This window comes from Equus quagga, chromosome 4, assembly GCF_021613505.1.
Source record: "Equus quagga isolate Etosha38 chromosome 4, UCLA_HA_Equagga_1.0, whole genome shotgun sequence".
Lineage (NCBI taxonomy): Eukaryota > Metazoa > Chordata > Mammalia > Perissodactyla > Equidae > Equus > Equus quagga.
In genome coordinates this window covers 2,989,213-3,003,928 of record NC_060270.1, presented here as the reverse complement: position 1 = coordinate 3,003,928, position 14,716 = coordinate 2,989,213, and the positions used below count along the sequence as shown (strand labels likewise).

General features: G+C 46.9%; 1 protein-coding gene across 3 annotated transcripts in view; it reads right to left on the bottom strand.

Moving 5' to 3' along the window:
• The window catches only part of CRYBG3 (crystallin beta-gamma domain containing 3), a 106,172-nt gene extending 92,252 nt beyond the window's left edge, over positions 1-13,920 (bottom strand). The window contains exon 1 of one of the 3 annotated variants that reach the window (XM_046658032.1): positions 13,474-13,920. In XM_046658032.1, coding sequence (XP_046513988.1) covers positions 13,474-13,905 — 432 coding nt within the window. In that variant the 5' untranslated portion in view covers positions 13,906-13,920. The remainder of the gene's footprint in view (positions 1-13,473) is intronic. The other 2 variants (XM_046658033.1, XM_046658034.1) reach the window with 2 other exon arrangements.
• Between the last annotated feature and the right edge of the window lie 796 nt (positions 13,921-14,716).

Here is a 14,716-nt window from a genome sequence, read left to right as displayed (position 1 = left end):
GTTTCGCCGGTTCAGATCCCAGGTACGGACATGGCACCACTCATCAAGCCATGCTGTAGCAAGCGTCCCACATATAAAGTAGAGGAAGATGGGTACGGATGTTAGCTTAGGGTCAGTCTTCCTCAGCAAAAAGAGGAGGATTGGCAGCAGTTAGCTCAGGGCTAATCTTCCTCAAAAAAAAAAAGGAAAAAACAAAACACAGCAAAATCAGAATACAGTAGATAAAAATACTCAAAAGACTAGACACTTAGATGTCTGCTTAGTAAAAACAATTAACAGAAAAGACTGAACTGGTTGGAATGGCACTCTCAGACTCAAAAACAGGAGGGAAAGAGAAACCTGATCAAATTCAGATGATCTCAAACCTCAGGAAAGAGGATAACCCATTCCTATTGTTCTCTCACAATATAGCCCCCTTAGGGACCAGGGAACACTTGAATAGCAGTATTTTTAGAAAGCACACATTTTGCTCACGGCAGGGGGTGAGGGGTAGGAATCACAATCACATGTAGGCACAAATAAGACTATGCTGCATTTCTAAATAGCTTTATCGTACCTCACTAACAGAACTCTGGAAATTAATCTTTCAAAATAGCCCAGATAAATATTAAGGTCAAAGTAACCTGGAAGCTCCTCATTTTTGAAGCATCCTTATTTAGACCACAGCTGAAAACCAGGAATCCACCATGCAGCCATTGAGCATCTACTTTATGCCAGACATAAAACAAAACCACCCTCTGGCCATGAAAACAATGGGGCATGTTCCCATTCTAAAGTTCAAATAATTCACATAGAGGAGAACCCCTATCCTGTTACTTTATATATCTTATACTCCTATCTTTTATTAATTTCTAAGATGATTCCCTAACTCATAGTGGATCAGAAGCAGAAAACTAGCACAAGAACTCACTCACTCCCCAGCTGTCTACTGCGTTCTTTTTATGCGCCAGGCACTGTTCTTGATGCTGGGGGCTTAGCAGAGAACACACCAGACAGAATCCTTCCCTCACTCCTTCGCAACCGCTATCTAGGTGCACCATAATCACCTGGGAAACTGTTTATAAAGCAGATTTCTGGGCCTAACTGTCAAGGATGTCAACTGGAGTGGGGCCCAGGAACCCACATTGCCAACCAATGACTCCCCTTCCCTGGTTGTTCTGAAGCTGGTTGCCCTCGGACCACAATCTTGATGGACGAAGATCTGAGACTCTCAGCTGAAACCAACAACTCAGAGCTGCACAGGGAGAAGAATCATCTGGTCGGAGGGCTCTCCACTTACATCATTCAAATGTGTCAAGTGTTGATACTTAAAGGGTAAGTATCAATTAGAGAACTCACTTATGTGAAACTTTACCCCTTTTCCAACTCCAATGCCCAGCAGAGCTCCTGGCCCCAGCAAAGAGCTGCCACCCTAATGAGCATGCCGAGTATCATAGTACAGAATGGGACCAAGAGAAAAACACCCTTCTTTCAGTGCATCCCACAGACTGAAGCACAGGGATTCTGCTGGGCCCTCCCAGAGTCAGTTGCTCACATGGTAAGAACGCAGCTGCCTAGATGGTCAAAGGACAGATATACAGGAACAACCTACATGGAGGAGAGGGGTCGGGGCACAGAGAGAGAGATCGAAGCTCTTCACGCCTATCTTCCTGGAACACAGCTGCTGGGGAACGCCTCCTACTGTGCTTTCCTCTCACACATCCTCACTGTGGCCACAACCAAAAAATCTGGAAATGCTAAAGAACTGAACACAGCTTCTGTAACTGCCTTCCAGAGGTTTGCCCACTCCCTATGAATGCAGGAAGGAGGCTATGATTTCTCGCCATTTCCATAAAGGAGGCAATTTTGGGTGCTGATGACATCATTGGCAGTAATTCTGAGCATTCCTTCCTAAATACAAAGCCACTTAATAGAAGGTAGACCCTGATTTGGGAATGCCCTGACATCTAAACCATCACCCCAATCCACTGTCCATGGGGACTTTCCACCTTTCCCAGGGTCTTCTGCTGAGGATTTCCCTTCTCTCCTTCCTCTCCATCCCAGTCTACCTGATGCTGCCTGAAATGATCTTCCCACGGTAGATGTTCACTTCCTCTGGACAAGGTGTGGTCTGCAGTAGAGGAACCAGCAATATTCTTGAGGACAGGAAAGAGAATCAAGGCACACCTCTGTCATTTTCTCTGCCCCGCTAACATAAAACTGCTGGTTCCAGATGCCTAGTCTGCTAAGCAGCATCTCCCTCTCTACCACAGCTTCATTAGGGCTCCCTTCCTGGCACGTTGCTCCTCATCTCAGAGCCCACTTGACACAACTCCTGTGATGAAACCCTAGAAGCAGCCAGAATCTGGCCTGCCCTTGGAATGTGGTCAAGCTACACTTTAGTCCTCCAGGTGTGACTTCACCTTGGAGGACTACATGAAAAATAACATGGAACAAGAAGGAGTCTTTTCCATACCCACTCCCTTTCCCACTGTCATAAGCAGCAAAATGCTTTGCAAAAAACTCAAAATGGACATATGTCTGTTTCAGGACAGCACCTTTGGGACAAAAGCACTCTAGTGAAAATGCACCTTTCTGGATCTGATTTTTCAATTAAAAGCATCAGACCAGCTCTCTGCCAGATCTAAAAGCCTATGTGATCCTCCAGCAGTGAGGTGAGTGGGAAAACAAACAGGTAGACCAACCTTGAGGCTTTTGTGGTAAAGGAAGAGAGACTATGACCAAGAAACCAACTCAGAGTCAAAATTAATACCAGGGCATTATGACAAAAAGGCAGAAACTTCTACTGTCCCTTAATTCAAAGCTACTGAGGCCACCTCCAGGCCTGTCCTCTATTCTCTTAGACTCCACCCTCTCGACCCTCACTTAGGTCTTTCAATACAGTATGGACTTGATCCCCAAACTCCCCCAAGGGTCTGCTTACGCCTTGGGGGCCACCTATGCTCCCTTGGGGATTTTTTTCTTAGAAACACAGCTTCACATGACAAACCTAGAGTTCTTTGTTCAATGCTATCCTGCAGGCACCATTAAACTGCCTTTTGTGCACTGGCATGGAGCCCCACCCAGCATCTCCAACCCTGTTGCAATGCCGATAAAGACAGAGTTCCACACCAACAATTTACAAACAACCATCTGGAAAACTGCCCATTCATAAATGGGGACTGCTGGTGGTAGAGGAGCACTTGTAACTTTTAATGACCATTAACAGAATATAAAACAGGTGTTTACTGCACTATTTCTGGGCTTCAAATTAAAAGGTAACTAAAAGCTGCAATTTTAAGACAGTCAACAGCATGTATTTTAGCTCACACATCTGGCATTTGAATCTCAGAACTCTTTGGAGAAAGATCAGGAACAGGGAGGGAAGGTAGCAGACATGATTATGAAACTGCTGCTTCGAGATCTTAGACTCTCTGACAGACCCTGCTCTTTCCTATAATTTAGGGATCTGCCTCGAAGCTAATTTACTTCCTGTCCCCCAACTCATGCCCCCAAAACAAGACCCATAATTACAGTTCAACCACCAGCTATAGAGAGAATCTTAGTAGTCTGATGTGTACCTCAGCTGTCTGCCTACATGTGACATCAGTGACTGCTCCCTTCTCCCCAAGTCCTCAACTCACGCTCTTCAGATTCTGAACATGTGTGACCCGCCTCATAAGAATCAACACCCTGAATCTCTTGCTCTTTTTGACATGAACTCAAACAGTATTCCAGCTGCCTTCTAAAACGGGCCACTCATGTGCCATTCAGCAAATCGTCCTGAGGGAGAGGCACTGGTCCAAGGACAGAGAGACCGTGCCTTCCCTGAGCCTGACTAAGGCTGACCTCACCTCCAACCTCCAACTGAAATCCTTCCTTCTCTGTAAATTCTTCCAGACACCAATAAACCAATGTATGTGAGAATATACAAACTGTATACACATACATAAACCCATGCCCTAGTGATGCTTTCAAAAAGTGAATTTTATCATCTCAACTCCTCAATGTGGCCTCCCTCATCTCAACCCTGGCTCCTTCCCCACATCAGCAACACCTGCTCTCCCTTCCCTTCTGTTGTCTTTGCCCACGCTGGCATCTGTGCCAACATGATCCTACCCCAGGACCTTGGAATTGGCTGTTTCCTCCACCTGGAAAGTTCCTTCCTCAGATTTGTTCATGTCCCACTCCCAAATATCCTGCAGGTCTTTGTTCAAGTGTTACCCAACAAAGAGGCCTTTCATGAGCATCGTGTCTACACCTTACTCCAGACTCACTACCTCCCCATCATGTCTCACTTCCTTACTCTACACTATTTTATTCAAAGCACATTATACATTAATTTATATAATTTGTTTTCTGCTCTTTCCCATTAGAATATTATAAGCAGAGACACATTTAGATATTCAAACTAGATTCTGAAAAATGATGACACAATTAAGATTTCCAAAAGATTAAATATAAAATTTTTATAATTTGTATAAATATATGTACTATCATAGAAAATGCTAAAGCATCATAGTTAAGTGAAAAAAAATTCAAGTTTCAAAATCCTGACAAGCACTTTTACTTGTAAAAATGTGTATACATGTAGACACTCCCATAATGATGTAGAAGTACATCCCTTGTCTCTGAGTGGGGGAATAAGCGGTGTGCTTGTTTTCTTTTTGATTTTCTTATAATTTCATACCTGTTTTACAAAAGTATATATTTCTATTAAAAAGGCAAAAAATTATGAAATATTGCAATCGATTTTAAAATGCAAATATAAACAAGTTAGTGAAAAAAGTAAGCAATAAATTTAGAATAGACAAATAACAAAACATGAATACTACAAATATTACACAATGGTAATTTCTTTGTATCACAGTATATACCACACTGCCAAATAAGAGCCTTATCAGCCCACCTAGAACAATAAAACCACGCAAACGATCCCAGCACACGCTTCAGCGCTGCCTGATGCAGCACAAGGCCGCCTTGTAGCCAGGGCCGGCTCCGGGAGCTGTGACAGCCACAACAGCAAGGGCTGAGGGGCTGCATCTCACCTAAGTTGTTCCCAGTTATCAAAATATAAAATTCACAATATTTCATTCCTTAAGAAGCATGAGAAGCATGGCAGTTACAAAAAATTAGGATCTGTCATAAGGTAGTATCCACATTTTGCATAAATTTTAATTCAAAGAGTAAAGCAGACATTCCTAACATATATCTTGTAGAAATTATAAGAAACTAGCATTTGTGAGAGCATTCAAATACCATTTCATGTCATTTCGGGCACTGTCATTTGTACTACTTGTCATAAAGGACACATGAAAGATAAGCTCCTTGAAAAGCATGCTGCACTAATGAACCCAAAACTCTACTTTGTAAACATCTAAAGTTTGGTTTTTGATTAAATCTCCAAATTCTAACAATCATTTTGGCTGGATAAGTAAAGGGAAGCGGGAAGAGGTCTAAGATAGCTGCCTTCACCTACCATAACCAGAAGTCTAAAGTTTATAAATCATGAAACAACAGTAAAGTATTATTTAGATACATGTACACAAATATCAGAAGAAACAGCTTAAATGAGATTAAAACAATTTCCCCTAAGAAGAGAGTCTCAGAAACAAGCCTACATCTATTAAACGCTCCTACAGCCCCTGCGCGACACCTTGGCACTATTTTAAGAGGGGAAGAAAGATTGTGCTATGTCTGCCTTCCCTCAAAACCACATGAGCGCTTGAGCCAAAGACCATCTTGCATCTGGTTCACTGCTGGATTCCCAGAGCTGCCTGGCGAGAGGGGTACTACATGCCTTCTTGTTAAACACTGGTGACGTTTCACATCAAAGGATCAAAATGTTTGGATCACGCAGGGGAGTTAACCAACACATCTTTATATGTGACTTTGCCAGTCAAACACAAGTCTTCCTAATCCATAAGGCATATTTCTTTATTTTGTACACACCTATTACACCCTATGGAGTTTTGGCTGGTACGCTACAGCTGGAAGAGACCTCAGAGATGAGGTCACCTCCTCCACTTTATAACAAGACTCTGAGAGGGCTAATGACCCACCCAGAATCACACTGTCACTCAAGCAAATGATAGGTGATCTCACAAAAGAGTTGATATTTTTGAGGCTCTGTTAACTCCACCCAGTTTCACATTATAGATTAATAATATATAAGCCACATTTATACTTATAGAAAGTTTCAAAATATCAAATTACTCTGCATTATAAATATTATTTGTATTTTATTTGTAGCCTTAATTGTAACTTTCTCACTTGAACAAGTTAACATAGTTCATTCTCTCTTTGGAGAATTTTTGACAACTCAGGGTCATAAACTCTCTTGGTTTTTTCCTCCTTATCTATATCCATATCTTTATCTACATCTATATCTTTATCTATATCTTTATCTTTCTCTTTATCAATATCTTATAAACAGATATTCACCAGGTCTTAAATTAGTCCTTTTTTTCTGAAATAGGTAATTCACATAATTTATGTATAAAAAGGTACAAAATTACAAAATGAAAAGTCGCCCTCTTGTCCCTCATCCCTTCACCCAGTCTTTCATCCCTCCAAGACAGTGAACACACCACTAGGAACAGACTTATTTTGTCCTCCTCCATTTTTCATATACAAATGGGACAATATCCACAATGGTTTGCATCTTGCTTTTTTCCTTAATGTATCTTGAAGATACCTCCTTATCAGTACATAAAAAGCTTTCTCATTCTTTTTGACACCTATGTAATATTCCATTATGTTAGTACCACTGTGTATCAGTTAGACCACTCTTTTTTTCACCTTTGCTATTAAAACAACAATGCAATGACTAGACTTATACAGAGTACTCTGGGCCTCTTTGTAAATTGTATATGTCTGATGGAATTCCTAAAGGGGACTGCTGAGTCAGAGGATAGGAATCTGTAAACTTGACAGAACTTGTCAAATTTCCCTCCAAAGTGGAATATCAATTTACACTTCCTCCAGTAGTGAATGAGAGCTCTGGTTCCCCCACATCAAATTCAAGTTTTGTTTATCAAATAGGTAGAATATGGTATCTTGCTATAGTTTCAATTTGTCACTCTTTTGAAGGAGACTGACCTTTTTCACATGTTTAAATTTGTGAGTTGTATAAATATATACACTTATTTTCCTTCTCTCAACTGCCAGGACCATAAATTCTTTACTGCACAGAACAGTGACACAGGGCATCTGGGCAGACGTCCAGCTGCATGCCATTGTCTTTTATTTCCATTAGAAACCATTTTCTAAGGCAAGCCTTCTTTTATGGGTCTTCCCAAGTGAAGCAGAGAAGCTGTCATATAATGCTGGAGGCTTTGAATTCAGAAAGGACACTCTGATCCCTGACTCTAGCACAGACGCTGTGAGACTTCTGATTAGCTACTGCACCTCTCCAAGCCTTAAATTATAGATCTGTAAAATGCAGTAAAGACGCCTCTTTCATAAGTGCGGGGCTTGGGGCTGATCAGGGCCTCAGTAAAGAATGGGTTTGTTTTGTCATCACTAATCTGCAGGGCAAAAAAAAAAACCCTTACTAAGCAAACAGTTGTGTCACTGCTTTGGAATACTTCCAATTAAATACCCCCAGGGGTTAAACACTGGGGACAGTCCTGCTGGAGTTGTACCATCTATGCCATTTATGCCTGCCAAACAGACATTAAGAATGAGTTATCTCTGGTCACAAAACTTCAGCTTGTTTCTCAATCAACATCAAGCTATTCTGTGTAAGGATCTCCACTCACTTGGAATGTTGATTCCTGAAAGGATGCCCTTTTCTGCCTCTAGGACTGGCCAAGCCTGCGGGGTCAAGGAAGAGTTGGAGGGATGAGGGGAAAGCATCTCCATTCACACTGCTGGTACAGTTACGATCACATCTCCCCACTCTCCCAGTTTGGCAGACGGTGCTCTCAAACCACGCTCAGAGGAAGGGAATAACTTGAGAAGATAGTTTGAAAGCCCAATTAAAGTACTCATGAAACAATGAGTGTGTTCTGAACCAAACAAGTCACGCACACCAAAAACACTTTTGGCTTACAATGAGCTCATCTTGACAACAGAGATGTACACGTCATCTCCTCCATTAATTTACTAACTCTTTGAGGGCAGTTTGGGTCATTCATTCATCTTTGTGTCCCCACTGCTTGGCACCATACCTGACACATATCAGCCGCTCAAATTTATGGGATGAACAGACTCAAAATGAATATGACTTCTTTAACTTTTATTTCATGCTGATCCTCTCTTTTCAGGAGATAGCATGAATTATTTTCCTGAGATAAAATTTACATCAGCCATGTTTTCTTGCTACCATAGTTGTACTGGCATTTCTGGTAAATCTGGGCTTCACTGTATTTCATCAGAACTCTGGTTACGAAATGAAATATCTTGTCTAAGGGAATATTATTTTCCTTTTACTTTACAAAATTTGCTATTATCCTTTTTACATATTTTCCACTGAAAGGAAAAAAGAACTCAAAAATGTTATCATTGTTTCAATAAAATGAGAAGTTCTGATTATATAAATCTATTGTGGGCCAATCTGAGGTACACTTGAGACTCTAACACATTTAGAGTGTACAATTGAGTTAGTTTTCAAGGAATGCCCTCAGTAAGAAACAGAATCCCTTGATTAGACATTGGGCAGACACCCTGTTAAACCCAAAAACAGAAATCTCACTTGAAACAAAGTATGGTTTCAACAACCTAAAACAGTCTACACTTCTACTCTGCTGCCGAGAGTAGATTCACTGCTTTCTGTTAACCTGGAGCTCAAGATTCTCAGAATACACACTGCTGAGGACTTCTGGAATTTTCCAGTCATCTTTATCACTGCAGGAATGAACTGCTGATATGGTCCTTCAACACCACACAGGTATCTCCTATTCAACTAACCTAGTTACCAATTATTTTCTATAGTGCTTTCAAATCAATGAAAATACAGTCACTATGAAAATTCAGAGAACAAAGCTCCCTTTCCTCACATAACTAATGCTGTGGTCAACACTGGTACTTTAACATGAAGGCCAACAGCTCTCATGCATCAGGGGCACTAGTGACATGTTTTATGAGAATATCTCCTGCACAGTAAGCCATTAGCATCACCCATTTAACACCCTCAGCCACAGTGATAAGCAAAAATTCTCTCAAATTTAAACTGAGAGCCAAACATTGTCAAGAGACCTTTAAGATCCCCCATGTTTCTAAATGCCCACTTCAAGGGTGGGGGTATCCTACTCCTAGCTGAAAAACCACTAAGTGCTTTAATGGCCATCAACAGAGATTCACTCCTCACCTGAGCCAGGTAAAGGGGACACTAAGATGAATAAGACACAGCCCCTGTCCTTGGGTCTAGTGGTCCCGTCTTACCTTATTTCCATCAATAACATTATAGTGGGACACTCAAAGGAATAGCCAAAAAGAATATATCTGAAATGGGCGACATTGCCATGCATTCAGTAACAAAGTAAGGAAAGGTCCAATTGACTTAAATGCTCAAATGTGTTTTGAAGGAGCATAGTTCACAAGGGTGGTAGGCAGGATGGTGTGGAAAAAAACCCAGAGCTTTGGAGTCAGAGAAACCCAAGTTCAAATCTCACCCCTGAGACTTACTCTTTTCATGATTGGGGTAAATCCTCCTCCCTCCTGCCCATCTGGCTGGAGGTGTTTTGGGTTATCCCAATGACTGGAGGATGCTGTTGGCAATTAGTGGGTGGGGTCACAGATGCCAAATGACCTGCAAAGGACACGAGAGTCCAGTTCAACAAAGAATCGTTCCACCTAAGTTGCCAACAGGCTCCACCACTCTCCCGCTCTGTTTCCTCAACTGTCAGAATAGTGATAAGCACCCCAACCTTCCAGGCTGAGGGTGAGGTCTCAATGAGATGCTGCAAGTAGAAATACCCAGCCCCGGAATAAGCCCACAGGCAGCCCTTGACAAATGCTTTTCTCACCTTACTACCTGATCCCCAGTTGCAAATGTTGTACAGAGCTCATTTTAAACAGGTGTATCATGTGTGATACAGCAAAGAAACAAAACCGAGCATTTTCTCAAAGTGAAGAAAACCAGAAGGCACATATCCTCCAAATTTCACATTTTAGCAGTGTCTGCTTAACAGGCTTTCGCAAAAATTCTCTAACCTTTAAACCAAGAGCCAAACACTGTCTAGAGGCTGTTATGACCCAGCTCCCATCTAATTCTCTTACTGCCTCTTTCACTCTGTCTCACTAAGGTATGTAGCCCCCAACAGATCATAACATCCTATAGGCCTCTAGTTAGCGTAGAAGGCCTGTTCCCTAGTTCTATCTTCCTAAGTTCTCTACTTATTGAAACACCATCAGTGCTGCGAAGGCCCAAGTAAAAACACCTCAAACCTGAAGCCCTCTCTGTTCTCCCCTATCACTTCTAATGAGTCCATTCCCTGTGTGCTCATAAACTGGGCTAAACATTACAGCAGTGATTCTCAAACTGGGATCCACAGAACTTGGAGTTCTCAAGTCTCCTATGAAAACCTTAATTGTAGTTTTCATGGCTATAATCTAAAATAAATTAATATAAGCATTCCCGGGTCTGGTCAACCACTCAAGATGTGAGTACTGACAAGCAATTCAAGTGCCCAAACCTGAACTCACATATGCAACAGTGTTGATGCTTACAGGCCTTCTTTAATTGATGAAGGTTAAGGAGACTGGAACAGAGCAAACTCAATACATAAACAATGTGTTCACACCAAAGGAAGCCCAAATAACTTATAGGACGCCATAAAAGCAAAGGTTTTCCTTGGCTCCTTAGCGGAATACTCAAAAACCTGAATTGTGGCCTGGTACAGACATGGTGACCCCCAAAGACTCTGTGTTTGTCCCACTGGTACCATATGCATTTTGTGAGTAGCCAGCAAACAGTTATCAGGATAATGCTGTAAGTTTCACTTTTATTGGTCTTGTGATTATGTTTGTGTTTAATTTTTAATTCTGTTCTTAAGGAATTATTAAAGAATTCTGTTCTTAAGAAAATTTATGTCCCACTTTGTATTTGTACTCCTATAAGTTTCATAATAAAATTCACACAAGTCAACACTGGGAGTGCAGAAAAGGAGACTATACAATCCAAGTTCGGGAGAACGCACTTCATTTCAAGTATACTGAAAAATCAGAATGCAGGCACTAATCCTTAATTAATGTTAAGGGACCTCAGAGCTGCAGGCACAGCCTGAGCCTTGATACTTGCTCACTGACTGAAAAGTAGCAATGTGACTTTGGGCAAGTTTCTTTGTTTTTTATAGTAAAATGAGGATACTGATCATATAGATTTGTCCAACCTAAGGTGTAATTATATCATGAAAAGTACTTTGTAAATTGTAAGGTGCTAGATGCACGACAGGTGCTAGTATTACTGTTTTCAAGTGGTCTCCTCAGCTTCTCACAGTTTCTTGAAAGAAAGTACCCTTTTCTCAGTCCAGCCAAGCACTGCGTGTCTACTGAACCAACTCCCCTGCATCTAAAATCACCAGTGCAAAAAGTAAATCGGGGTCACACTAAAACTACAAGTTTTTACTGCTTCTAAGAGAAACAGCCAAAATGCTCTTGCATTTTGAAGATGACAGTGACAAATCGCAATTCTGTTTCCAGTCAAGTTAACACCAGGGTGTTGTGTTGTTACGACGTTCGGTACTACTGAGCGTTTCCATTTGTTTCATTAAACTTTCAGTGAAGGTTTTGTGTGTTTACATCCTTGAGAAGAAAGATTTAAGCTCACTGACAAGGTAAAACACCCACGCAAAGGATTATTTGCTATTCCCTTAACATCTGGCAAGTTATAAAGAAGATGAGGACAAAATTAGTGTTCGATAAGCACCATTAAAATTTTCATTGTCCAAAAGCCACAGTGTGAGCCCATCCGGAGAAGGGAGAAGAGAAGCGGTAGGTAGACAGGAGACTAGTCGCTACAGCGGTTAGAGACGAGGTTAGATTTGATACATGCCTTAAGAAGCCAAAATAGGGCAAGAAGGCAGGTAGGGTTTCAGCACGATTCTGGCATGAACCTGAAGTTGGCCTGCCTCGTTCCTTAGGAGACCGCTCCAGCGCCCACCGTCGCCGAGAGTACCTGGGGTTTCTCCTAAACGCGGCTGCCCCAGCACCCAGGCTGCCCGCGTGTCGCCCCGCAGGCTGCCCGCCCACGCCGGCAGACCGGACGCTGGGCTGAGCCCAGTCCACGGCACAACTATTTTTAACTCCTGCGTAACTGAATTTCCAACTCTCCCTCAGGAGCTTTCCCGGAAAGACGCGGTACTTCATTAACAGAGGGTCACAGAGGAGACGCTGAGGAACACACAGCGAGACGCGTCAGACCACGCACCCCGCACGCTCAGGGTGCCGCCCGGGCCGGGTCGCAGTCGGTTTCGCACCCTCTCCCGGAGGCCCTGCCCGGAGCGCGGCCCCGGAGGTGGCTCCGCGCTCAGCCTCCAGCCCGCTCCTCAAGGAGACTACACCAGCGGGGACGGACCGACGGGCAGACTCAGGTCAGGGCTTCCCACGGGACACGTCTAAGGAAACGGGGCTTTACGGCGGGTGCGGGAGCGGAAAAGACTGCGGCGGGGCCGGTTCCATTCCCGGACCGGGAGGGCGGGTCTGCCCCCGGGACCTCGGGACGCTCCCGAGACGGGGAGAAGGCAGGCGGCGGCATTCAGACGTGCCCGCGCGGAAGGAAGACCGCGACGAAGGCTTGGGGACCCTATCACAATTCTTTTGGAAAACAATCATTTTGAGAAAACTCCAGTAAGCTGGCAGAATACCAGCCGAGGGTGGCGCCCCCAGGCTTCACCTTCCCTGCTCCAGCGGTCTTGGGATGGCGTCCGCCCGCCCCATCACCATGTCCCACCCCATGTCCCGTCACAACACGTCCCAATCACCGTGTCCCACCCCATGTCCCCTCACACCTTGTCCCGTCACATCGCGTCCCCTCACCGTCTCCCACCCCGTGTCCCGTCACATCGCGTCCCCTCACCGTGTCCCACCCCGTGTCCCGTCACACCGCGTCCCCTCACCGTGTCCCACCCCGTGTCCCGTCACATCGCGTCCCCATCACCATGTCCCACCCCGTGTCCCGTCACACCGCGTCCCCATCACCGTGTCCCACCCCGTGTCCCGTCACATCGCGTCCCCATCACCATGTCCCACCCCATCACCATGTCCCACCCCATGTCCCGTCACACCGCGTCCCATCACCGCGTCCCACCACGGCCGGCCGGGTACTCGCTTCGCCCCAGAAGTGGAGCGGACGCAGGTGTGGACCGGAGCAGAGTCACGGGCCGGGGTGGGGGCCGCCCGTCCGGGTCCCCGCGTCCCCAGATGAGGGAGCCGAGGGAGGGGACGGGCGCGGAGGGACCTCCGCAGCGGAGGGAGCGGTACGGAAGCGCCCGCCCAGCGCCGCCCGGGCGAGAGCGGCCGCCCGGAGCGCACCCGACGCCCTGCTCCCACCTGGCGGCGCCCCGGCCCGGAGCGGGCGGCGCGCTGGCGCCCGGCCTCTCTTCCTCCTCCTCCTTGTCCCGGGAAGCGCTTCGGGGCCCGAAGAGCCGGGAGAAGCTGTGCCAGGGGGCGCCGCCCCGCCTCCGGCCGCCCGACATGGCCCGCGGTGCGCCCGAGCCCGTCCGCAGGAGCGACGCGGGCTCCGACCCGGCGCTCAGTGCATCCCGGATCCTGCGGAGAGGGGTCCGCGGCGCCTCCTCCCGCCGCCCGCCAGCCCCAGGGAGGACGAGGAGTGGGGAGGAGCCGGGCGGCGCCACGCCCCCATTCAGACCCCGCCCCAACCCGCGCGGCGCGGCTCCTTCTCCTCCTGCCTCCGCCGGCCTGCCCGCCCGAGGGAGGACGACGACGAGGATGGGGAGGAGCCGGGCAGCGCCACGCCCCCATTCAGACCCCGCCCCAACCCGCGCGGCGGGGCTCCTTCTCCTCCTGCCTCCGCCGGCCTGCCCGCCCGAGGGAGGACGAGGATGGGAAGGAGCCGGGAGGCGCCCCGCTCCCAGCCCGCCCCGAGGCCCCGCCCCAACCCGCGCTGCGCGGCTCCTCGCGGCGCCCCCGCCCCCGGGGAGGACGAGGAGGAGGAGCCGGGAGGCGCCCCGCTCCCGGCCCGCCCCGAGGCCCCGCCCCAACCCGCGCTGCGCGGCTCCTCGGGGGGCGCCCGCCTCCGGCTCCCTGAGGAGAAGGAAGACCCGGAGGCCGCGCCCGGCCTGGCCCCGCGCTGCCCGGCTCCCCCCGCCGTCCCGCCCCCCCCCCCCGAGCCCATGCCCTCCGCCCTACTCGGCTGTGCGGCTCCTCCTCCTGCCCCCACCGGCCCGCCCGCCCCGGAGGAGGAGCCGGAGGCCGCGGCCCCGCCCTCCCGTCGCCGCCGCCACGCCGGTCCCGGGCTTCCCGCCCAAAAGCGCTCGCGTCTACTGTGTCACAGACCTGCCCTCTGTCCCAGCCGAGACGCACAAAGTGTGCGGACTTTGGGGAGGTTTGTGAGCTGAAGCTGCGGAGGCACCTGCTCGCTGGCGCGCGGGGCCAGCAGGCCGGCCTCAGTTCCCGTCCAGGGCGCCCGCTGCTCAGGAACTTGCCTCACCCAGATGCACTAAACTTCTCACTCCATGTCACACACAGCTGCCAGCCCTCCTGCACGACACTGCCCAAAACAATCAGGATTCTGTCAACTGAAATAGCGAATTTGCCTGTTTATCTCAAAACA